The following is a 26085-nucleotide window of genomic DNA, read 5'->3' as shown; positions in this document are numbered from 1 at the left end:
CATACAAAGCAATGCCAAATAAAAAACATGGCAACAAAAATCAACCATGAAGACTTTGCCAAGTTGGTGTTGCCCTGAATTGGCACAGTTGCTCCTTCAACAACCCACACGATTGGGGACCGACAAAGGGTTAAAAGTGTCCGCGACCATGGTTTGGCCAGAAATGGGGAAGAGGTTATAGTGGAAATAGGATGGAGAGAAGGTGGGTGTGAGAAGTGGGGTAGGGGCCAAAGGAAAAGAGGGCCCAGATGGTTGGGCAAGCAGAGTGGTCAAGGCTGGGCAAGCACAAGGCCTGGGCTGGGTGAATGGGAGAGGCTCATCAAGGGGAGATGCAAGGAAGTGGAGAGAAATATCTAGAATTAAGAGGTTGGATGGGCTGAAATAGTGGGCTCCTTAAGAGGGAGAGGTGAAAGTGGGGGTCCAAGACAGGCCCAAAGGGGAGGGAATAGATAGATGAGAAGGGAAGGAGAGAGGAGGCTGCAATTCGCTCTAGCAGAGCAGCGAACAAGGGGGAGGGGCAACCAAAGGGAGGCGTTAGAGGTTCAAGGCAAGGATGGCAGCAAGGCAGCGGGAATCCCGGCCAAAGTCACAGCCAGATTCCCAGCTTGAGAAGTAGAGAGAGGGCGGGAAAGCAAAACGATCCAACCAATTTCAAAAAAAAACCTACCGGAGCGATGGAAGGTCACAGCTGTCAACACCAGGAGAACAAGGGAGCAGAAGCAAGGATGGTAGCTTCAGGGCTAGAGGTTTGAACAAGCTTTTCCATCGCCGGAGACTGATTTCGTTGAGAAGATCAAAGAGGCCACACTACGGCCACAGAAAAAGCTTGGACTGGAAGAAGTTCCAGGAGCGATGGAGGTGACCGCTAGCTTAGCAGAGGACGATGGTTGCAATGCGCCCAAGTGGCAGCATTGATGGGGACGTTATCAGGGATTTGTGCTTCATCTAAAGTTGCAGTAGCAGAGACAAGAGGTGGAAGCTTCAAGGCTGGGGCTCAAGGATCCTTGACAGGGAAGGAAACTACTGTTGCAGACTGCAGGGGGAAGCAAATTGTGGAGCAGAAAGGTCGCAAGCCTAGAGGGGCCGGCAAGGGGGAAAGAGAAGCAGAGGTGGAGTGAAGAGAAGGGACGATGGAGAGGAAGGCGAGGAGGAGGAGCAAGGCAAAAGGAGAATCGCCTACTCAAGGTCATACTTAATAGTTAATAGAAGGCCTAAATTATGTGTCTTTCTGCACCACTTCTACTGTCATTTTAGCTCTGCCCCTGGCCCTTTTAATTCCTTCACTCAGTGTCAAATCATTCTTCTATACTAGAGCATCCAAAGGCCTCAACTGAACAATGACATGCCCCCTCAAACGACTTTCTCATAACTTATCATGTAACAGAGCTACTGCCTTCCTACTTTATCCTTCCTAGTTATGCCACTGACCCATCTCAACATATCTCCATTACACTGAATTAATCTATAAAACACTTCTTAACTTCCAAACATCCTACATCATACATCATACAGAGAGTTTGACTGTTCCACATTTTCATTCAAGTTCAAAAAGAATAGGGCATTTGCAAACACCCAGGACGCACCATTTTGTCAGGCACAGTACAAATTAGTTTTTGTGTGATCAGTGATGGTTGTCATTAATATCAACAAGATGCATGCATAAGAAGTTGTTAGTACAGTACATATTGGTGTAGTTCAATCAGCAGAGAAACATTATAGGTTGCAGCCATGAGTACAGAGGTGCAAGCAGTGTATTGGTGCGTTAAGGATAGATATGATCCGACAAAGGATCAGGATCTTGGTTTCAAGTCTGGTTTCGACCAGACAGAAACCAAGATATGGCCACAAGGGGGCAAAATCGGGATTTTTGGGGTAAGACCGTAAGAGTCAAGATGTGATGGGCTGGTCAAAACTTGTGGAAGCCACTGAAACTGGTTGAAACGACCAAAACTTGTTGAAACTACTGAAATTGCATTGGTTGAATTTGGTTCAAATCATGGTGGGAGATCTCGCGAGATATCTCGCTATTTTGACATAACGAGACAAGATGAGAGGCGAGATCTGCGAGATGGGAGATCTCACCTCTCTCTCGCTGCAACCATAAAAAATTGCCAGAAACTTGATTTTTTGTCGGAATTTGTTGGGGATTCCACTTCTAAACATCTTTAAGACATCTACAACATCAAATTATCATCATTCAAGCCTATTTCAACTAGATCTACAACAAAGGTAAGATTTTCCCCCAAATTTGAATTTTTTCAAATAGAATATTCTACAATGGGTGTGTGAGTTTAGTGTAAATATATGTTGATCTACAAGCTTTGATCTAACTTTCATGAAAACCAATTTAATGTGACATTTAAACCTATATGTGACATACTGTAGTGATGAGTTGACTTGGGAGTCATATGTGGCCACCATTCAAAATCAGTTGATGCAGAATGTTGAGTGATACTCTTGCTGTCTTGTAGTCTTGTAATCTTATTACTCACATACTCTTGTGATTGTGATTGTGAACTTATGGATTATGATTTATGACTTAATAAAAGTCTAGAACTTCTTATGGTTGTAAAATTTTGAAGCCATTTAAGTTCTTTGATAGTTTGATGTGTAATGTATTTAATACTTTATAGTTGATAACATTAATTACTTGATATCTCTACATTTCGGTTTTACACATTGGGTTGACTTAAAAGCGTAGTTAGGGTTATTTCTCACAATTCTAAGGCCACAAATGTGTTCAAAAGGCCTTAAATAGATTAAATACCAAATTTCAGCCCAACCGGGGCCCTAAAACCCACCGAGATGGGTCACCGAGATTACGCCAAAATTTTGGTAGATCTCGACCGAGATCTCGCCATCTCGGTCGAGATCTCTCTATTTTGGAGTGGCGAGATCTCCCACCATGGTTCAAATTGCTCATAATGGTATTCATTGGTTGAAACTATTGAACTTTTTGAATTGTTTTTGAAACTAGTAGCAACCTGTCAAAACCAGTCAGAATCAGGGACTTTTAAAACTAACCCATGGTTCGCCTCAGGTTCTTGGAAACACAGATTTAACAGAAGTTCCAGCCAATTTAAGTCAACACTTAAATGCTGGATGTGACAAGGATTCCAGGTTCTCTGGCAGAGCTGGCATTCACAAACAGTTGCTTGGTAGCGCAGACAATACAGTGGTAGTAAGTTCAAGACATGTGGCACCAGGCCATTAGTTCAGAGGGTTCAGGACTCATGTGGCAACACATGAAGGCAATTAGCATTATATTAAGTTTTTATGTAGTGGTCGGTAGTATGTAGCAGCGTTGAGGGTAGTGTAAATGTAAGTTACTCTAGACTGGTAAAAAATCGAGGGAAACTCAAGTTTTGACCTGGTGAAAATGGGAAACTTAGGTGGAAACTTGGGAAATTTCGAGGAATCCGAGGACTTTTCCGTACAAGTTTCGACATCAAGTTTCAACAGGTTTTAGAGAGTATTTTAAGGTGGGATTCTGTATTTAAGCTAATTAGAGTATAAATAATACATTTGTTGTATTTGGCTAAAAAAATCAATGTAGATATGCCATTCAATGTACATAACATCAATGTAGAGTTGTCCAAAAAGTACATTATAAACTTAACTACTTAAGCACATAACATTCAATATATAATTTCTAACTTCAAAATAGTTGACAATAAAAGGAAAATACAACTTAGTGTTAAGAGGAGTGCCAAGAGTGGATTCATCTTGTGAGTTGAGTAATACTATGCCTATAACATCCTCTCCTCAAACCAACGAACATAGACATCCCATGACATTTTATGCCTATGGTTGTCAAGTTAATCAACAACTGTAACTTTATGAGTCTGGTCATCAATATGCTAAGATAACCAACCTGAGGGAATACACACTTTGGATAGGAAAGTCCTAATGGAGGGGGTATTTGTCGTGGTATTTGGGGAAACATGAAATAAACAAAAAAATTGAAATTTGGGAAAGCTATAAAATTTACAGGAAAAAGTCCCAAGTTTCCACGAAATTTCTCAAGTTTCCACGAAATTTCCTAGGTTTTCACGAAATTTCCCAAGTTTCCACAAAATTTCCCAAGTTTCCACGAAATTTCCCAAGTTTCCCACAAAATTTGGGAATTTTTTTCCTCATGAACCAGCTGGTCCAACTGGGTTGAACCAAGTTTCGACAGGTTTCGAGGTTTCGACAAGTTTCGACGAAATTTTGACAGTTTCGATCGAAACTGAGGACTTGTTTTCGGTTCTCATGAGTTTCATTTCGCATTTTCCAAAATGGGAAATTTCGGTGGAAATTTCGCAAGTTTCGATGGAATTTTGTTCTATGATTGTGGTTAATTTATCATTCAAATGGAAGGGTCAACTTAGGAACCACTTTGGGTATGCAATGTTGTCTAATTAGAAGAGGACATATTCTGGAGAGTTGTAATGCTTTAAGTCCTCTACCCAATGAAATTGGAATCACCTCATTTCGAGTTCATACAAGAAAGATATGGAGTTTTCAACATTAGTGTGTAGAGAAGAAGAAATTCAGTGAGTTGAAGTGGCAGTCACTACAAATGAGGGGTAATGATGTAAGTCATGTGACACACTCTATCTAGAAAGATCAAAAGCAAAACTACTCTCTTAACTGACCCACTCCCATGTGGGTAATGATGTGACATGCACATTATCTAGAAAGATCAAAAGCAAAACAACCCTCCCGGTAACTAACCCAGTCCATGTGGTTCTAGGGTCAGTATGGCCCATGCGAATATTCAGGCCAAAGGTCTGGAAATGTAAACAAACACACACTCAAAAACAACCAAAATCCCCAAATTGCACCAACTTAAGTTCAAGCCCACAAAAATGGGATAAATCAAGAATCATTGATTCAATGAATTACCATTTATCATTTACTAGGATGATCTAAGATCAATGTAAGGAGCTAATGTTAACATATCTCAGAATTCAACCGCTGTTACAATATGGGATCTAGTGTTGATAAGTAGAAATTCTTTTGATTACATCCCCAGAGTTGTCATGGCATCTAGGCCACCCAAGGTGTTTGAGTTGGACCCAAAAGCTAGGTGACACCAAGAAGTGAACAAGGCATCCAATGCACATGCCTCAGCAACTCTGACCAAGGTATCCAAGATTACTAAGGGACCCGTCACCTTAACACCTCCACAACAATGCACAATTGAATATCCTAATTTTTTCCCCTTGATTCCATTAATATACAGTAAATTTGAAAAGATAAACAGAAATATAAATTAAGAAACTATACTGACCGAATAAAGCATAAAGGCCTGCAATTAAGCCCTGTCCAAAAGCACAAGAAAGAATTACCAGGATATGAGTGTGACAATATTTGGTACCATCAGATTAGCTTTTCAATGTCAATACTCAACGGTTAACTTGTATCTCAAATTAGCATGGTCCTTACCAAACTATAGCCAATAACCTGTACTGGCGTAGGCTTGATATCCTCAAGAATTGCCTCAGCATCCTGCATACAGTCTCAGATTAGATACTAAATAATGTAACTGAAACAAGGAAGCAGATATTCAAACATAATGAACCTATAGAAAATAAACTCTAGGTTATGGATGCAACACATTACGAGAACTAAAGCATGAGTATTAGGTAAGTTGTTTGAAGGACAAAATATGATTTCTTGTCTCATTTATTCGCAGTTCATATGGCCAAATATCCTAGGTGCAAATGTTGACATGGCAAGGAATCATTTATGTTGAGGTAGACCAATTCAGATCTCCTGTGGTTCCCTGTAGACCTTCTACATAAGTAGACTCATTATAGCATCTAGATTCATTGTGTACAAGTTAAATTTCCAAGATAAAGATTGAGTCTCTTATTTCACATTTTTATAATTCTCAAGTTATAGATAAACGCATGGCCTCTGCATCATTGACAAGCCAACATGCTAGTTCCTTCTCTCAATTTTCTAACTAAGCCCAATCCCTTTGGGTAATTTCCTTTTCTTTTTCATCAGGGAACTCACCATTGAGGATTGGGCCTTCCATGGACTGCAAGGTTAACTAAACATGGTCTTCCAGCATGTCACACCAAGTTGAATGTTGCCTGGCCACTTACCATGACCAGTGACCACTGCCGCCACAATATTCAATGTTTAATGACTACTATAACCCTACCTACCTTGGTCACCATTTCCAGGCTCTAGTAGCCCTACTGTTGGTTGAGTTATACTAGGAGTTCAACTCTATTAGAGTTTGTATACATGTAAATTTCTATTTCTTGTTACCCAAGTAAGGGTATTTATGAAATAGTATTCTTTCCACTTTATTATAAATAGAGGGCTTGAGATCACACTGATCAATACAAGCCATTCTACCACAATCGGCTTTCTCAACATGGTATTAGAGCCAAAAGTCGATTAGGAAGAAAACACAACAGGGAAATCGATTCTCTCTTTTGATCTCCTTCTTTCTCTCTCTCTTTTCTCTTGCTTTCACTGACACTACATACTGCACGATCTCAGCCATCGCCTAACCTTCCATCCACTTAAAACCCATCACTATGACCAGACTAGCGACCAGATCTGATATCGACAACCATCGATCCCAACATTCCTGCAACCATCAATCAAAGAACCATCGATCCAACAGCCATTCTACCTCCACCGCCTTCTTCTAGTTTTTTTTTTTTTTTCCCCTTCCTTTCTTTGTCTAAAATGAGAAGCTCCTTAAAACCAATTCAACCCTTAAATTAACATGGACTAGACCAACTTTAACCGAACCATATTTTGGTGTTTTTCCCTCCTAACCTGCGGTTTTATTAGCCCAAAAATATAAAGAAAAAAATACCGATGTTTCAGGTCCATTCTATAATATCAGACCATTCTATAATATCAGACCTTCATCAGTGGCACCGTAGGCTAGGTCACCCCCCCCTCTAGAAACTCTTAAGAAAGTATTTCCTGATTTAATTTCTTCTTGTAAAAATGATGATTTTTTTTGTGAAGCATGCATTTTTGGGAAGCAGACTCATTCTACTTATTTACATTCTCTTCATAATAGAAAATCTATTGCTCTCGGACTAATTCATACCGATGTGTGGGGCCCTTGTCGACGTTTGTCTATTACTGGCCATAGGTACTTTGTTACTTTTATTAATTGTCACTCTCGTTCTACTGAATTTATCTTTTAAAACAAAAAAAATGAAGTTTTTCAATGTTTTTGTGATTTTCATAATATGATTAAAACTCAGTTCAATGCCACTATAAAGATCCTTTGCAATGACAATGGCACAGAGTATATTGATGGTAAATTTCAGAGATATCTCTCTAACTCTGGCATAATACACCAGACCAATTGTGTTGATACAACTGCCCAAAATGGGGCCGCCGAAAGGAAGAATCAGCATCTTTTAGAGATAACCTATTCACTTATGATTGCTATAAATTTCCCTGACCAATAATGGAGTGAAGTTATGCTCATTGCCTCTTACCTTATGAATAAGATGCCCAGTAGGATACTTGGTTTTAAATGTCCTAATGAGCTTCTCCAGGGAGCCTCTTCTTTTGTTATTCCCCCAAAGGTTTTTGGATCCCCGGCCAACACACTGCATTTTTATGGGGTATTATGCTACTCAAAAAGGGTACAAATGTTATCATCCTTCTTCTAGGAAAACCATTGTCTCCATGGATGTCATTTTTGTTAGGAAACAAGCATTAAATAATTAAAACAGGAGCTAAACTTGAACAAAGAAAAGAGAGAAGAAGAAGAAGAAGAGGAGAGATGAAGAGCAGGAAGAGGCAGGATTCTTGCAAGAGTCTAGAATCCGAGCCCTTTATTTATAGCATAATGAATCAATACAACGAGAGCAACAAGCCTCCAGAAAAAAAAACAAAAATTACAACTAGTAACCCTAGCTCCTAAAATAGAAAATTGAAAATAGAAACTACTACCAAAATAGAAACTATGCTTCAAAACTCCCAAAACTAGTAGCAAGACCCAACATTAGAAATGAAAGTAAAGTAGCACACAGCATATCCGTTCACGGACGAAACCGGTTTCCGTTCACGTGAACAGTACCGTGAACAGATTTTTTACCGTTCACATGAATAGTGTCATGAACAGTAAATAGCCCAAGTGTATATACTTCAACAATTTTTAATGAGTCTTGCCTTTACCATACACCTCTTTAGGGGGAGAGTCCTAGAGGAAAGGTGTTCTTTCCAACTCTAGACCTTTCTCTCACACCACCACAACACAACTAAGGAGTTGAAGAAGTGTTTCCTGACCAAGGAAAGACTTCGGCCAATATACCTGAGGACTCTAATTCTCCCCCTCCATTTTTTGAACCATGTGAAGAACCTGGTCAGGGGGAGACCCCTCCTGTGAGGCACACTATTGAGGTCTTTCAAAACAAAATTGACCAAAATAAGGATGTGCAGACTTATTAGAAGAAGAATTACAACCGGCTAAAGCAAGTGGAGAAAGGTGACACGTTACCACTTAGGTCTCCTGCTTCAGAATCAGATTCTACTATTCCCCTTAAGGTATCTATGATCTTCCTATTGCTGTTAGAAAAGGAGTCAGATATTGTACTCAGCATCTCATAGCTAAATATGTTTCTTATGACTCTTTGTCTAACTCTTACCATGCTTTTATGTCCTCTCTATCATCTATATCTATTCCTAAAAGTTGGCAGAGGCCTATGCTGATAAGAGATGGAACGCTGCTATGGTGGAGGAAATGCAGGCAATGCAGAAAAATGATACTTAGGAGTTGGTTACACTTCTTCCAGGAAAAAAACTTGTGAGCTGCAAATGGGTGTTTGTGGTTAAACAAAATATGGATGGATCAATCAACAGGTTGAAGGCTAGACTAGTTACAAAGGGGTTTACCTAGACCTATGGGATTGATTATCAGGAGACTTTTACCCCTATTGCAAAACTGAACAATGCCAGAGTTTTGTTGTCTGTAGCTGTGAACAAAGACAAAATAATGCCTTCTTACATGGGAAGTTAGATGAAGAAGTCTATGGAAATCCCAAATGGTTTCTCCAATGACAATACTGCAGGGAAAGTTTGTCAGTTGAAGAGGTCAATTTATGGATTAAAACAGTCTCTTACATATTGGTTTGGATGCCTACTGAAAGCAATGACTTCTATTGGGTACAAGCAAAGCAACACTAATCATACAATATTTGTCAAGAAGTTAAGTACTAACACCACACTTTTCATTGTTTATGTGGACGATATTGTCATCACAAAGAATGATGGTGAAGAAATTCAAAGGTTGAAGTTTGAGATTAAAGATCTAGAGAAGTTGTATTACTTATTAAGGATTGAGGTGGCTTGATCAAAGAAGAGTGTATCCTATCCCAAAGAAAGTATGTCCTAGATTTATTATCAGAAGTGGGAATGTTGGGGTGTAAAGCAGTTGATACCCCTATTGAAGCTAGAGATAGACTTAAGGAAAAAGAGGGAGAACCAGTCGACAAAGGAAGATATCAAAGGCTGGCAAGGAAGCTTATTTACTTGTTCCACACCAAGCCAAACACCATTTATGCCGTGGGGATAATGAGCTAGTTCATGCAAGATCCATATTTAGCTCATATGAAGGTTGTTACCAAGAATCTGCAGTGTTTGAAGGAAACACCTGGAAAAGGAAAACTTCTGTCACCCACTGATAATCTAAGAGTAGAAGCTTACACTAATGCAAACTGGGTTGGATCTCCTGACAAGAAGTCAATTTCAGGTTACTGTACCTTTGTTGGAGGTAATTTAGTTACTTAGAGAAGTAAGAAACAAAATGTGGTAGCTTTATCCAGTACCGAAGCTGAATATAAAGCTATGGTTCGTGGAGTTTGTGAGCTACTATGGTTGAAAGGCCTGCTAGAAGATATTGGAGTCCAAATCCAAACCCTATGATGCTATATTATGACAACAAAGCTGCTATTAGTATTGCTAATAATCCTGTGCAACATGATCGAACTAAGTACATTGAAATTGATAGGTTTTTTGTCAAAGGAAAGCTGGAACAAGGGCTCATTTGCATGCCTTTTGTGAGGTCTGGAGTACAAGTGGCAAATATTTTCAGTAAGGGTTTGAAGGAAGGTGATTTCCTTCCTATTGTAGGCAAGTTGGGCATGACTAATATCTATGCCTTAACCTGAGGGGGAGTGTTGGTTGAGTTCTACTAGGAGTTCAACTCTATTAAAGTTTTTGTTCATGTATTCTATTTCTTGTTACCTAAGTAAGGGTATTTATTTAATAGTATTCTTTCCAATTTATTATAAATAGAGGGCTTGAGATCACACTGATCAATACAAGCCATTCTACCACAATCGGCCTTCTCAACACCTAAAAAATCTTGCGCCCCCTGCCAGGCTCCTACTTGGCTTCTTGTGCTCCACCAGGCTTTGCATGCCTCTGTCGAATGTCCCAACCATCACCAGGCCAAACCAGGCCTCTAATAAGTTTCATTGTGATCTTATTGGCTTTCTTAACCATGCCAAACTCCCTACTGACTTACAAGCTCCTCACAAGTTCTTCATCAGCCCCTGAACCTTAACCAGCCCTTGCAGACCCCTTTGTGCCCTTGTGCTCTTCCACAGACAACTGCAATTTTTCCTCTCTTTTTTTTTTTTTGGTTAGTGTGTGTGTGTGTTCTTATGCCTCAAAATATAGTCCATCCATTTATCCCTGATTGTCACCATCCTTATTTGTCTGTTTGCTTGAGATTGGCATTCTCTCACCTAAGTTAATAGGTATTGTCTTTCATTACCATAGCATTTATGTCAGGCAATATCATGCAGGGCTCTAGTATGTCCCTTGGTTCTAGGGGAAGCAACCTGGGTCACCCTAGTATCCCCATCATTACCATTCTCTACAACCAGGAACAACAAACTAGAACAGATTGAATTACCCAGCACAATGATGTTCCTGCCTCCTTACAATTAGAGGTTACCAACTTTTATGGTATATTACCGGTGATACACTCATGCTACTGAGGCTCCGGCTGAAGACAATTGACTGGATACTGATCAAGGTTCAAAAACTCATTTCATTTTGGTGTTTCAACCAAGTCAAGACACTGAAATCTCAAGATTTCAACCAAATTGCAGCAAAACAATTGATGGTTTCGGTGGGTTTTAAGGCTAATTTTTTACCTGGTTCTTGGCGGACAGCCTATTTTAAACCAATAAATGCATTTCCAACGTTTGTTTTTACTACAACATAACACAAATTAGTCTTCTTGATTTTCACAGGCTCGGTTCTATGTGGATGAAACTGAAATGTTGCAGTCACAAGTCTAAATATGGTTGAAGTATAAATTGATACAAACAAGAAGCAGTTTCAATTGATAATCAAGAAAACATTGAAACTTCATTAAAACATGAATGACAAACACATAAAATATGAGTAGAACTTCCCAAAGTAGTCAAATCTCAATGTAAAAATTACAAAAAACCAACCCATAAGTCATAACTTATAACAAATACAAAACCAAACAAAATCCTCAAGATCTAGGCTAATAGAAGCTGCTATATTGGCCTTGCTCAATCTCACAGTAAGTCCGTTGGACCCCCAATTTGCATTGCATTCTGATTGTGCCACATACACATCCCACAACATGACTCTAAGATGTACTGAAAATAATCAAACACCACTTCCATGCATATGGCATCATCAGCAAACTGAAGGTAACCATCTATGTCAAGCACACATTTGTTGGCAAGGATCTCAGGTTTCACCTCCGGATTAAGCAAGAATAGAGTCAAAATGGTCAAAAATCACACAATGGAACCGAAATGGCAGCTTCTATGTCTCAGTTGGTTGAGGTCTATTCGGAGTTCAATTCTAGGAATTTTAGTTCATGTAATTTTCTATTCTTGTTACCCAAGTAAGGGTATTTATATAATAATATTGTTTTCACTTTATCATAAATAGAGGGCTTGGGATCACACTAATCTATTCAAGCCATTCTACCAAAATCAGTGTTTCTCAGCATGGCACCAGAGCCAAAATTCGACTAGGGAAGAACAAGGAACACAAACCGCATTGATTGTGGAGAGGAGGAAAAAAAAAGAAGAAGAAAAAGGAAAAGAGAAACTCATTGAGTCTCTCTCGATTCTGCATCGCAAACTTGCCGCTGCTACTCTACCATCGACAGACCTGCTGCTGCTACTTCACCATCACACACCTGAGATTAACTTGCAGCCACCATCGCCTTGACCTGCAACACTCATCGCAGCCTTGAAACCTAACCTTCAACTACCATCGCCTTGACCTACAACAACTGCAACTTCCACCAACTTGTTTACAAACCAGTGAGCAACCCATCACACCCATGTTTTTCCTTTTTTGAATCAGACTTATCCATCGACCCACCTTCCGCCATGCTCTTTCCTGTTTTTTCCTCCTATCGCCTCTGTTTTTCTATCTTTGGGTTCACTTTTGAACCAGGTTCACTTTTGAACCAATGATATGAATTCCCTTTTGAACTAGTGAAAGGAAAAAATTGATGTTCCAGGGGGCTCTTTTGTGAATTGGCATATTTTCAGGGGTCTATTTGTGATTACCCATATTGCAGGGGTCTGATTGTGATTTCTCATATATCCAAGGGAATCTTTTGTGAATTTGCATATTTTCATGGGTTTATTTGTACTTTCCCATATTACAGGGGTCCATTTGTGATTTCTTATACATCCAGGGGTCTCTTTTGTAATTTAAAAAACAAAACAAAACCAAAAAAAGAGAGGAGGATGTTGTCTTTTATCCTATGCATCTTATAACTCCCTAGATCTGTTTAGGTGGTCTACCTATTCCATTCTACAACATTTCAGTTGTTTCGAAAGGGTAAAGACTGAAGAACTGCAGATAGTTTTTTTAAATGGCAACCACCAATGATACTATTACTCCCACCAGCTCCAAACATTACCCCACTCTTCCTTCTCTTTCAGTAAGATTTGATGGAACACATTATTTGATATGATCTCGATCTGCATACCTAGCTATTGCCGGAAGAGGACTTGTTGGACACATTACAGGCACCACTATCAAATCCACCACCATAGGTATTTCTCAAAATAAATGGATTTTGAATGACTCTTATCATGTCATTCCTTTTGAATTCTATGAATCCAACTATTTGCCGTGGATACCTATTACTTGATACTGCAACTCAGATTTGGAAGGCTACTACAGAAACATATAGACAATTGGGAAATGATGGACAAGTTTATGAGCTACGGAAGAAGCTTTATGAGACTACCCAAAAGGAACTGATTGTGACCCAGTATTATGCTGAGTTGTGAACTCTTTGGCAAGAGTTGGATCATTATGGGGAATATCACCCCACTAATCCAGATAATGTGGCTACTTATCGGAAACATGTTGACAAAATTCGTGTCTATAACTTCTTAACCGATTTGAATGTGGAGTATGATCAGATCAGAGTACAAGTATTGAGTCACTATCCCGTTTCTACACTTGAACAATCTTATGCCCTTATTCAATGTGAAAAAAATCATTGATTAGCCATACTTCATGCTCCTATTATGGAGAAATCAGCCTTACATTCTGTTAGTACCAAATCTGATTTGACTAAGAAAATTGTCAAGAGTGAACATTGTCACAAACCATATCATACTAAGGCCAATCCATAGGAAGCTTGTTGATTTTGAACAGAAAAGGGCACAAAGAAGGGGAAACCAAAGGCTAATCTTTCTGAGACTGTTCCCATAACACCCTTTGCAAACATTGGTTTTCCATAAGAGGAATCAACTACTCTACGACGTATTCTCAGTCTTCTACTACTAGTGCAGCATCTACCACTACTTCCTCCACTAGTCCACTACCCATTCCAACTCCTACCTTGCTACTTTTGGTAAAACTTTTAAAGGCTTCTATGCCTCTTTGATTTCTACTCCTTGGATCATTGATACAGGAGCCATAGATCATATGACAAGTTCATCCTCTTTTTTCTTACATTATTCTCCAACTCCTGGGAAAGATAAAGTTCGAATTGTTGATGGCTCTTACTCTTCTATTGCTAAAAAAGGGACCATTCAACACTCTCCATCACTTTCTTTGTCTAAAGTTTTGCATGTTCTTTCCTTCTCTACTAGTTTACTTTCTATCAGTCATCTTACACATAATTTGAATTGTAAAGTGACATTTTTCCCATCTTACTGTCTTCCAAGATCTGGTAATGGGGAAGAAGATTGGACGTGGTAAACTATACAATGGACTTTATATACTAAAGTCAATTAGAGGATCTTCTTTGCTCTGGGTGCATCTTCTCATTAGGTCCATTTGGTAATGTTAGACCTTCATCAATGGCATCATAGGCTCAATCACCTCCCTCAGGAACTTTTAAGAAAGTATTTCCTGATTTAGTTTCTTCTTGTAATAAGGACGAATTTTTTTGTGAAGCCTACATTTTGGCAAGCAAACTCGTTCTACTTATTTACCTTCTCTTCACAATAGAAAATATATTCCTTTATGTTAATTCATATTGATGTTTGGGACCCCTGCCGACGTGTCTATTACTGACCATCAATACTTTGTTACTTTTATTGATTGTCACTCTCATTCTACGTGGATTTATCTTTTAAAACAAAAAAAATGAATTATGTTTTCGTAATTTTCATAATTTGATTATAACTCAGTTTAATGCCACTGTGAAGGTCCTTCACAGTGACAATGGCACGAAGTATATTGATGGTGAATTTCAAAGATATCTCTTTGAATCTGGCATGATACACCAAACCAGTTGTGTTGATACAACTACCTAGAATAGGGTTGCCAAAAGGAAGAACCGGTATCTCCTAGAGATGGCCCATTCTATCATTATTGCTATGAATGTCCCTGACCAGTACTAGAGTGATACTATAATCACTGCCTTTGATGAATAGGATGCCCAGTAGGATACGTGGTTTTCAATGTCCTAATGAGATTCTCCAAGGAGACTCTTCCTTTGTTATTCCCTCAAAGGTTTTCGGCTTTGTGTGTTATGCCAGAATCACAGCCCACTAGAGTAGGTTGGCTCCCCATAGCCTACGCTACATATTTCTGGGGTATTCTACTACTCAAAAGGGGTACAAACGTTATCTTCTTCCTTTTAGGAAAACCATTGTCTTTTGTATGTCATTTTTAATGAGTCATGCCCTTACTATACATACACCTCTCCAGGGGGAGAGTCCTAGAGGAAAGGTGTTCTTTCCAACTCTGCACCTTCCTGTCACAAATATAGACTCCCACACACCACCACAACACAACTTAGGAGCTCAGGAAGAGTTTGATCAAGGGGAGACTTCGACCCGTATACCGGAGGACTCTAATTCTCCCCTCCGTTTTTGCAACCCTGTGAAGAACCAGGTCTAAGGGAAATCACTCCTGTAAGACACCCTACTAAGGTTTTTCAAAACAAGATTGACTAGCATAAAGAGCTACAGACTTATCAAAGGAAGAATTACAATAGGCCAAAACAAGAAAAGAAAGATGACAGGTTACCACTTAAGTCTATTGCTCCATAATCAAATTCTACTATTCTCCCTAAGGTATCTTCTTTTGATCTTCCTATTGCTGTTAGAAAAAGAGTTAGATCTTGTACTCAGCATCCAATAGTTAAATATGTTTCATATAACTCCTAATCTAACTCTTATCATTCTTTTATATCATCTCTATCATATGTTTCTGTTCTTAATAGTTGGCAAGAAGCCTATATTGATAAAAGATGGAAGGCAACTATGGTAGAGGAAATGCAAGCAATGAAGAAAAATGATACGTGGGAGTTGGTTACACTTCCTCCAGGGAAAAAACCCATGGGTTGTAAATAGGTATATGTGGTTAAACAGAATATGGATGGATCAATCAACAAGTTGAAGGCTAGACTAGTTACAAAGTGGTTTACCCAGACCTATAAGATTGATTATCAAGAGACTTTTGCCTCTATTGCAAAACTAAAAACTGTCAAAGTTTTGTTAACTATGGTTGTGAACAAACACTGGAGCCTGCACCAACTAGATGTAAAGAATGTCTTCTTGCATGGGGAGTTGGAGGAGGAAGTCTATAAGGAGATTCCACATGTTTTTCAAATGACAATACTGCAAGGAAGGTTTGTCGATTGAAGAGGTCAATTTATGGGTTAAAACAGTCTCCTAGATGCTAGTTTGGATGCCTCTAGAAGGCAGTGACCTCTATTGGGTACAAGTAAAGCAATGTTGATCATACACTATTTGTCAAGAAGTCAGGTACCAATATCACACTTCTCATTGTTTACATAAACGGTATTGTCATCACATGGAACAATGGTGAGGAAATACAAAGATTGAAGGACTTTCTTAGCAAAGAGTTTGAGATTAAAGATCTAGGGAAGTTACAATACTTCCTAGGCATTGAGGTGGCTTGATCAAAGAAGGCTATATACCTATCCCAGAGGAAGTATGTTCTAAATTTATTATCAGAAGTGGGAATGTTGGGGTGTAAAGCAACTGATACCACTATTGAAACTGGAGCTAAACTTAAGGATAAAGAGGGAGAACCAGTAGACAAAAAGAAGATATCAAAGGTTGGTAGGGAAGCTTAATTACTTATCTTACACCAGGCCAGGCATTGCTTGTTACCAAAATACTGCAATACTTGAAGGAAACTCCCGGAAATTGAATACTTTTGTCACCCACTAATATTCTAAAGGTAGAAGCTTACACTGATGCAAACTAGGCTATGTCTCTTAACAGGAAATCAATTTTAAGTTACTGTACCTTTGTTAGGGGTAATCTAGTTATTTAGAGGAGTAAAAAATAGAATGCGGTAGCTTTATCCAGTACAGAAACTGAATACAGAGCTATGCTTTGTGGAGTTTGTGAGCCTATGGTTGAAAGGTCTACTAGAAGATATTGGAATTCAAGTTACAAAGCCTATAACGTAGTATTGTGAACAAGGTAGCCATTAATATTGCCAATAATCCAATGCAACATAATCGAACTAAGCACATTGAAATTGACAGATTTTTTTTCAAAGGAAAGTTCGAACAAGGGTTGATATGCATGCCTTTTGTGAGGTCTAGAGACCAAGTAGCAGATATTTTCACTACAGGTTTAAAGGAAGGAGATTTCCAGATTTCCTTCCTATTGTAGGGAAGTTGGGCATGACTAACATCTATGCCCCAACTTAAGGGAGAATGTTGGCTAAGTTCTATTAGGAGTTCAATTCTAGGAGTTTTTGTTCATGTAATTTTCTATTCTTGTTACCCAAGTAAGCGTATTTATGTAATAGTATTGTTTTTACTTTATTATAAATAGAGGCCTAGGATCACACTGATCTATTCAAGTCATTCTACCAAAATCAGTGTTCCTCAACAGTCTCGCATGAAATTTCGACACGTTTATGCCAAAATTACAAAGAGCCCCCTAAAATTCTTAAAATTTCACCGAGACTTACCAAAATTTCAGTCAATTGACTCAACTTCATGTCACAATTGTATCTCGTCTCGGTGACCTTGAGATACCCAAAATTTTACTAGATTACGTACCATGATATTGATACCAATACACGATCGAAGCTCCATGGAGCCCATCACTAGTTCTGGCATGTTCTCTTTAATTCATCCAATGACATATAGGATACAATAAAACACACTTATGGATAGACCATTAAGTATGCTCAGACCTATGAGGTTCGTTAACAAATTCATGACACTACACATAAAGAATTGTTTGTGGCTGCACATTATTCTTCCCTCACTATGGCATGGCAACAACTGACTTGCATCACCCCTTGCCATGACAAGACCAAGTGACGCAGCCACGTTTTCTAAAGCACATGAAATGAAACCGGGAGTAAAATGTTCTTGCTAGCCTCAACCCAGAATATGATCAGATCATGGGCAAGTCTAGCGATATTCATGACATGGAACAAATATTTCCATATTTGCATTTTTCAAAATCGAGACGGAACTTCAGAGATTTTGTTTCACTACAATGTTTCGTGAGAAACGGTTTAGAATTTCGACTGAAACTGGTTGATTATTCCTTATAAAATCTCTATCCAGATCTAAACCCTGTGAAATGCCACAAGGTTTCAACCTTCTGCCCTGGTTTCCCAGCTTAGATTTTGACTTATATTTGCTGATTTCTCTTTTTTTTTTCTATTTTTACCCAATTTTCACCCTATTTCCACAACTATTTTGCTTTCAAACAACTCTTTTGCTCTTTCTTTGCCTTCAAACACCTCTTATGCCACAACAGTAATTCATGAGCCCAAGCCTAAACTACAAAAGAAGCTCCAAGGCCCAAAGTGATAATAAGGCCTCTACAGGCACAGAATGTGAAGCTAAGCCATACCCAACAGTTCCAAAATTCCCATTTTTTTATTTTTGTTTTCTTCATGCCTTAAATGAGCCATCACTTGATCTAGTTGGTCATTGTATTTTGTTAACGTGTTGTATATGTAACCATTCTATCAAATAGTTCCTGCATGTTGATCATGCCTATATGCAATATAGTTTGTACTTCTTAGAACTAGTCATTTGTTAGTATACTTGAATGATAACTTTTCAATGTTTTTTCGCAAACTACCAGTTCCATTGTGTTATTACACTTTAAATAAGTAGGGGGTAAGAAATTAGATGAAATGGGGGCATATAAGCCCCGAAACCTAGGGTCGAAAACTTGCTCGAAAAGTGCCGAATTTTGACCGAACGAAACCTCAAGATTTCGGTTTTTCTCAGGGTGAAAACCAGCCTTGAAACCAAAACCTCAATCTTTGATTCATGAAACTGTGAAATGAGACTATTTTGGCCATCCTTGCTACACTCAAGAGGCCTGTTGGGAACTCTTTGGCCATCCCAAAGGGGGTAAGATAGTATGATCTGGTTTGATTCATCCCAGGCACATCTTACCAAGATTAACTAAGGATCTTACTGGTTCTACCTTCTTGATGTTACTCGGTGCTGATGCTCACAAATCATGACCTTAAATTTTATTGACGGGAAGTGGTTCTTACTGTGGTCTTTCTCATTAATCGGATATATAGGGACATTGCCAAGCAGGCTACCAAGACACCTCTGCCTCTGTTGCAAAGGTGAAATATGTCTACGCTTTACTATCCTATGCAGCTAACCTTGAATGAGCCTTCAGCAGCTTGACATGAAGGACGTTTTCCTCAACGGATGATTTTGAAGCACATTTGGATGTTGACCCTTGCCTTGATTCACCAGCCATAGTTGGGAAAGTATGTACACTAAAAAATAAAAAACACCCTCGATGTCCTAAAGCAATGTTCAGCAGATTTCCGAAAGCAATGGAAGAATCTAGGTAGAGACAGTTTAGTTGCTCATACCCTGTTTCCCAAAAAAATAATGACACTCATGAATCATGATACAGTCATAATAACTGATGTAAATTGTTTCCAGTGATCCCCCAGGGCCTACAGTCACTTCCCCAAACCCTATGAACCCTAATTAAAACCAAGGTATTTTGGTAATTTTTCACATTTTCATGGTGTCTAGGTCTGGGTCCCATTGAATCAGTTTGTTGTCTGGACCCTAGATTTAAATTTATTTTCTTACTTGAGTTCATATTTTGCAAGTTCTTGAAGAGTCCTTGTTTATGTTGGATTCCCAACTTGTCCAGTAGAGTTGTCCTAGTCCTTGCAAGGAACTAACATCCACTCTTAGAATTTGAATTGGAGTTATCTAGAGGAAGTTACGAAGGTGCCTTGTGCAAGTTAAAGTCCTAGTCAATTAGTCGTTTGAGTTGGAATTGGTTAGCTAGTTAGAGTTCTAATTGGTTTTCCAACTTTGAGTCCTTTTATGATTTCTTTTTAGAGGCTATAAATAAAGCATTCATTCTCTTTATTTCGATGTTGAATTGAATAATAAATTGAGAGTTTGGAGAAAGGCTTCCTTGGGAGGTCTGCAGCGGCTTTGGGAGTGTGTCTTCTTCAAGTTCAGCCGTTTTTCTTCAATTCTAGCAGTAGATTAACATCTCCAACAGCTTACCTTCAACTCCAAGTAAGTAAACCAAAACCCAGCCCCTTCCTAGCCCCTTCCCTAACAAACTCACAAACTCATCCACCCCTTCTTCTTCCTGCGGCAGCACTATACCCCCTGCCCTACAACCCTAGATCCCCTAGTCCTCTCACCCCTTCCCTTCCCATATAGGATTGCATCTTCTGCCTCCCCTTATCCCTACTTTTAGTTCATCAAAAGGCCTTTATATATTAGGGTTAGAATTTTCTGCAATTCATCTTCAACCTCTAGAAACCATAGACCCAAGCTTTACTAGAAGCTCAACAACTCTCAAATTACCCAATCAAAAACCCGTTTAGGATTACCATCTCCCTCTCCCATTCTACCTTCCCCTAGCCCTAGTTGACTTCTCTAAGAGTCCTAACCCAAGTAGGATAGCTAAAATCAACCAAAACCTTTTAGGACTAAGTCTGAAGTTATAAAACAATAACCACAGCCCTTCCCTAGCCCAACCGAAACCTGACACCTAATTCCTAAGCCCAAAACCTGTAAACCCTAACCTGGAATTACCTTACAGCAGTAACCAAAATCTGAAAACCCTAGCATTCAGCCCTAAAACCTCATAAACCCAATCCCAGCCCTCTATGCCAGATCTGAACCTTAATTACAGCGAGGTCCTAAGCTTCATATCCCAGAACTACTTAGTCCTAAACCGGACCAAACCCTTCTTGGCCATCACTTAACCTTTTAAAACCATAATTCCTCCAAGCATGGTTATCAAAGTGTCCGCCTAGGTGCGCCTAAGCGGCTGCCTAGGCGGCAAAGCGGTTTTTGAACCACTTAAATTGTGACCGCTTAACTAACGGGCTGATTTCTTGCCGCTTTTTTGCTTATCCATTACCGGTTTGCCGTCTTTTGCACCTTATTGCCGCCTAGATGCTAAAGCAGCCGCTTTTTTTTACATTTTGTAATTTGTGCATATTATTTTTCTTTTTTTTTAATCATAATTTATCCTACAATGCCGTATATAAATTTAAATATGTGAGCCATTTTGGAATTGAGGCCCAAATTGCCTGTCGGCAACAGAATGTGAAGCATGAGCCATATTCAATGATTACTGATATAGTACATACTATTTTTCTTTCATTTTTAGTTTTCACATTGATTATTGATATAGTACATGCTACATAATTATTGTTATGAATCTTATGATGCTTGATGAGATGAAGTTATGTTTTTATTCTTTTTTTGGATAATTTTTCATAACTGTGATTCTTGAATGTTTTTTTTTTTTTTTTTTTTTTTTTTTATGGATGTGATTGTTGAATGTTTGTTTAGTACTTTAGTTTATTATAAAACGTATTTGAATTAAAAAGTAGTTATATTAAAAATATTGACTAAACCGCTTTGGTCGCTTTATTGTCGCCTAAGCGTCGCTTAGTCGCCTAATCGCCAAGACGGAGCCCCAATCGCTTTGGTCGCTTTGCCGCTTTAATAACCATGCCTCCAAGAGATCTTCAATTAAAAGCATCCACAGCCCTTGAAGACCGCTGAATCACAGAGGGAGGATACTGGAGTGAGCCCAAGTCTAGGGCAACATCCCTAAACCTAAACCCTAGAATTTGATGCACATCAAGAACAATGACTCAGAAATCTATCCATTGAAGATTCAGCTAGCAACTGAGTTTGAAAACTCTTAGGACCTCTCAGATACTTCCTGAGGACTTAAGTAACCCAATCTAGCAAGGGCATCTTCATTTATCAAAGCAACTATCTTCTCGATCTTCTAAGGGAGACCAGGATGGTAGGGTGCAAACATGCTAAACTCACGTACTAAAGTTAATGTTAGAATTTGAAGAAATAATTGCTCAGAAGGTTATATTCATTCATAGGCCCCAATGGGGTATTTATAGTTACAATCTGAGTAAATCCTACTCTGAGTAGGATAAGGAAATACAAAGCAAATAGAATATAAGCATAACTAAAAAAGGAGTCTACCCCAATTAGGAAACCTTAATCATACTTCCAACACTCCCCCTCAAGTTGAGGCATGGATATCACACATGCCCAACTTGACCAAAAGAGTATAAAACATCTGTCCAAGTAAACATTTGCAATTTGATCTTCAAACTTATAGATTACTTCTGCCTTATAGACTTCTATTTGCTTTGTCCTCATCTTTACTGCAACTTTATGTCTCCAAGGAAGAACGCCCAAGAAAAAAGGTAGAATCTTCAAATGTTGAGAAGACTAAATTTCTGTGCAAATCTGAGGAAAAATATATTTTTGGGGTAACAATTGCTAGGGTAAAACAGCCAAAGTGAAACTTTTGATTTGTAGCAATGTTAGATCTTTAAAGGGAAAGTTTGCCAAGGGACAATCTCCAAAGGTAGGGAAAATTTTGTCAAGATAAGTGACAATCTCCAAAGGTAATAGAGATCAAGTTCTGCAAAGGTCAAACGACAAATCTTTTGCAATGTTAGATCTCCGAAGGGAAGATGTCAAGTTAAGGGGCAAATCTCCAGGGTTAACAGCGATCAAGTTCTGCACAGTCAAAAAGATAGCTCTATAGCAATGTTAGATCTCTTAAGTAGAAGATTGTGAAGGTAAGGGACAAACTTTCAAAGGTAACAAAGATAAAATTCTACATAATGAAGTCTACATGAAAGGTATTGAATTATAGACATCTTCAATCTCCCCCTCACGTGTAGCTTTACACGTGGGAAAAACAATAACAAAGGAAATCCCTAAATGATATGGTCCATGGTCCACCAAGGTAAGATAATGGCTTGAATAATTAGAAGAATTCTTTTAAGACAAAATTCAAGTCAATGGGGAAACTTGGAAAGGAAGAAATGGTAATGGTAAGATGAAAGTATCATGAAAACAAATCTAGAGAAAATGACAAAATTTGAAAGGGGGATGACCGAGCCTATGGTGCCACTAATGAAGGTATGATATTACCGAATGGACTGGATTAGAAGATGTAGTCAAAGCAGGAGTAGATCCTCCAATCGGCTCGAGCAAATAAAGTCCATTGTCTAGTTTACCACGTCCAATCTCCTTCCCCGTGACTAGATCCTAAAGTAGCAAGGTAGGAGTTGGTAGGGGTTGTAGAAGAAGCAGTGGTCGAGGCTGTACCAGCAGTAGAAGACTGCAGAATACATCGCAGAGTAGCAAACTCCTCCTGTGAAAAACCAACGTCTGATGAGGGTGTGGTGGAAACTGTCTCAGAAAGATTAGCCTTTGGTTTTCCCTTTCTTTGTACTCGTTTTTGCTCAAAATCAGCAGGCTTCCCATGCAATTTCCAACAATTTTCCTTGGTATGATATGGTTTGTGACACTGCTCACACTTGACAATCTCCTTAGCCAGATCAGATTTAGTGCGAACAGACTGTAAAGCTGATTTCTCCATAATAGGAGTATGAAGCATGGCTAATCGACGACTTTCCTCACACTGAACAATAGCATAAGACTATTCTAGTGTAGGAAAGGGAGAACGACTTAAGACTTGCACTCTGATCTGATCGTACTCCACGTTCAAACCTGCCAAGAAGTCATATACTTGAATCTTATTAATGTGCTTCTTATATCTCGCCACATCATCTGGATTAGTGGGGTGATAATCCCCATAATGATCCAACTCTTGCCAAAGAGATCGCAACTCAGCATAATAGTGGGCCACAGTTAGTTCCTTTTGGGTAGTCTCATGAAGCTTCTTTCGTAACTCATAAACCTGTGCATCATTCCCCAACTGTCCATATGTTTCAGTAGTAGCCTTCCAGATTTGGGCTACAGTATCAAGTAATAGGTAACCCCGGGCAATATTTGGATGCATGGAATTCAAAAGGAATGACATAATAAGAGAATCATTTGATATCCATTTATCCTGTAAAATACCTGTGGTAGTGGGTTTGATAGTGGTGCCCGTAATGTATCCAACTAGTCCTCTTCCAACAATAGTCAGGTAAGCAGATCGAGACCAGATCAAGTAATTTGTGCCATCAAATCTTACCGAAAGAGAATGAAGAGTGGGAAAATATTCGGATCCAGTGGGAGCAGTAGTATCATTGGTGGCTAACATGTTGAAAGAATTGTCTGCAGTTCTTTAGTCTTCACCCCTTCTAAAAAAAAACTAAAACGTCAGCAATAGCCGAACAACCCAAACAAGTCTAAGTAATGACAAGTCTGGGTAATGATATGATATGAGCCAATTCTGCTTCTCTTTTTTTTTTTTCTTCTTTTCTTCTGATTCTAATTCGATTCGATTCGATTCGATTCGAATCGATTGCTGATCCGAAATCCCGATTACGAATACGATTACGATTCTAAAGTTATGGAAAATCACAAACAGGTCCCTATAGATATATGAAATCACAAACAGGTCCCTAAAGATATGAAAAATTACAAATAAGCCCCTGGAGATTTATAAAATTACAACTAGTCCCTGAAAATATGTGAATTTACAGGTAGACCCCTGAAAATATGCAAATTTCCAAAACAAGTCCCTGAGAATGGAAACGTAGGTTAGAAAGGGGAAAAAAATCAAGATATGGTTCTACCAGGATTGAGCTGGTCTTGGCATGTGGAGAAAAGCCCAAAGTGAAGCAGCAAACAGTCTTTAAGGAATAGCGTAGGATTCTGCTGCTGGAAGGCAGCGCTTGTTCCTACGACAAAAAAAGGTCCGGCTGCTCTTGCAGTTCCAAAAAGAAGAAACTGCTGCCGGAAGGCAGTGATTGATTCTTACGATTCCAAGAAAAAAATCCTGCTGTTCTTGTGATTCCAAAAGAAGCTATTGCAAGAATAAAAAAATTGCTGCTCTTGCAATTCCAAAAAAACTGCTGATGGAAGGCGATGGGAATGGGAAAGAAAAAAACAGCCAAAATCTACTCTTGCGAGAAACAAGTACCTGCTTCTGCACGGCAATAGAATAGGAAAAAAATAGCTAACTGCTGAAAGCGATGGATGCTGAAGAGTTGAAGAGCAACGATGGTGTAGTCGCAACGGTAGCAAGCCTAGTCGTAGAATCACGAGAGAGAAATGATCATTCCTTTCTAATCGATTTTTGGCTCTGATGCCATGTTAGAATTTGAAGAAATAATTGCTCAGAAGGTTATATTCATTCATAGGCCCCAATGGGGTATTTATAGTTACAATCTGAGTAAATCCTACTCTGAGTAGGATAAGGAAATACAAAGCAAATAGAATATAAGCATAACTAAAAGAGGAGTCTACTCCAATTAGGAAACCTTAATCATACTTTCAACAGTTAACCGCCAATTTAACAATGAAGGAGATCCTATAGACAAGGAGCTCTGATGAGACTAATATACCTTTCATGTAGTTGTTTGCATGTAACCTATGCAGTGGGAGTTGTATAAGCTGGTTCTTGCATGATCCAAGGAAAGTTTATCTTGAGGATGTAGACAGAATTTTAAGATACATAAAATTCTGTCATAAGATACATAGATACATAAAATTCTGTACCTAGAGAAGACATCTTCTTGTCCAATAATGGTAATTTCAAGTTGGAGTCCAATACTGACCCCAACTGGAAAGATTCCAAAGACAAGAGTCACCCAACATCAGAAAATTGTACTTTCCTTGGAGGGAATTTGGTCACATAAAACAGTAAAAAGCAATCACTTGTGTTCAGGTCAAGTGCAGAAGCTCAATCTAGAGTCCTAGACAATGGCATCTGTGAACTCAGCTGGCTCAAGATGCTGCCAAATTGTCTAAAAGTGGCTCACAAAGGTACCATGAATTTATACTGCAATAAAAAGGCTTCAATCAGCATAGATCACGATCCAGTCCGACACAGTCTGTGATGCAGTATCTGAGCCCTCCAAGCCCAAGACCAAGCCCTAGGATTTATGCCCAGCTTAGTATAATTTTTAGTTGCATTCTTTTAGAGTAATCCATGGGTCAGTGGCAGAGTTGTAATTCTGTCCACTTGAGGGGTATATTTAACATGTAGTTTTTATTTCTTTAAAGTAAAAAACAAGTGGTTATTAATTAGTATAAGTCAGTCCTTCTACAAGTCAAATTACAAGGCCTAGTAGTAATTCAGTTCGAATAAGGCTGGGAATACAATTCCAGCCCCTACGTAACCTGGAGAGATCAAATTTGCA

The 26085-nt window shown here is 38.9% G+C and overlaps 1 protein-coding gene across 3 annotated transcripts in view; it reads right to left on the bottom strand.

The window, feature by feature from the left end:
• The window catches only part of LOC149022032 (Rhodanese/Cell cycle control phosphatase superfamily protein), a 60020-nt gene that overhangs the window by 11458 nt on the left and 22477 nt on the right, over nucleotides 1-26085 (bottom strand). For all 3 annotated transcript variants that reach the window (XM_089150235.1, XM_089150233.1, XM_089150234.1), the window contains 2 exons: nucleotides 5434-5496; nucleotides 5279-5309 (listed from right to left, as the gene is read on the bottom strand). In XM_089150235.1, the coding sequence (XP_089006361.1) occupies nucleotides 5279-5309; nucleotides 5434-5496 (94 nt within the window). The remainder of the gene's footprint in view (nucleotides 1-5278; nucleotides 5310-5433; nucleotides 5497-26085) is intronic.

This window comes from Hakea prostrata, chromosome 3 (genome assembly GCF_041222555.1).
Source record: "Hakea prostrata isolate BN-2017 chromosome 3, UWA_Hpros_2, whole genome shotgun sequence".
Classification (NCBI taxonomy): Eukaryota; Viridiplantae; Streptophyta; class Magnoliopsida; order Proteales; family Proteaceae; genus Hakea; species Hakea prostrata.
Note: the sequence above shows the minus strand (reverse complement) of the source record. Positions and strands in the feature narration are given on the sequence as shown.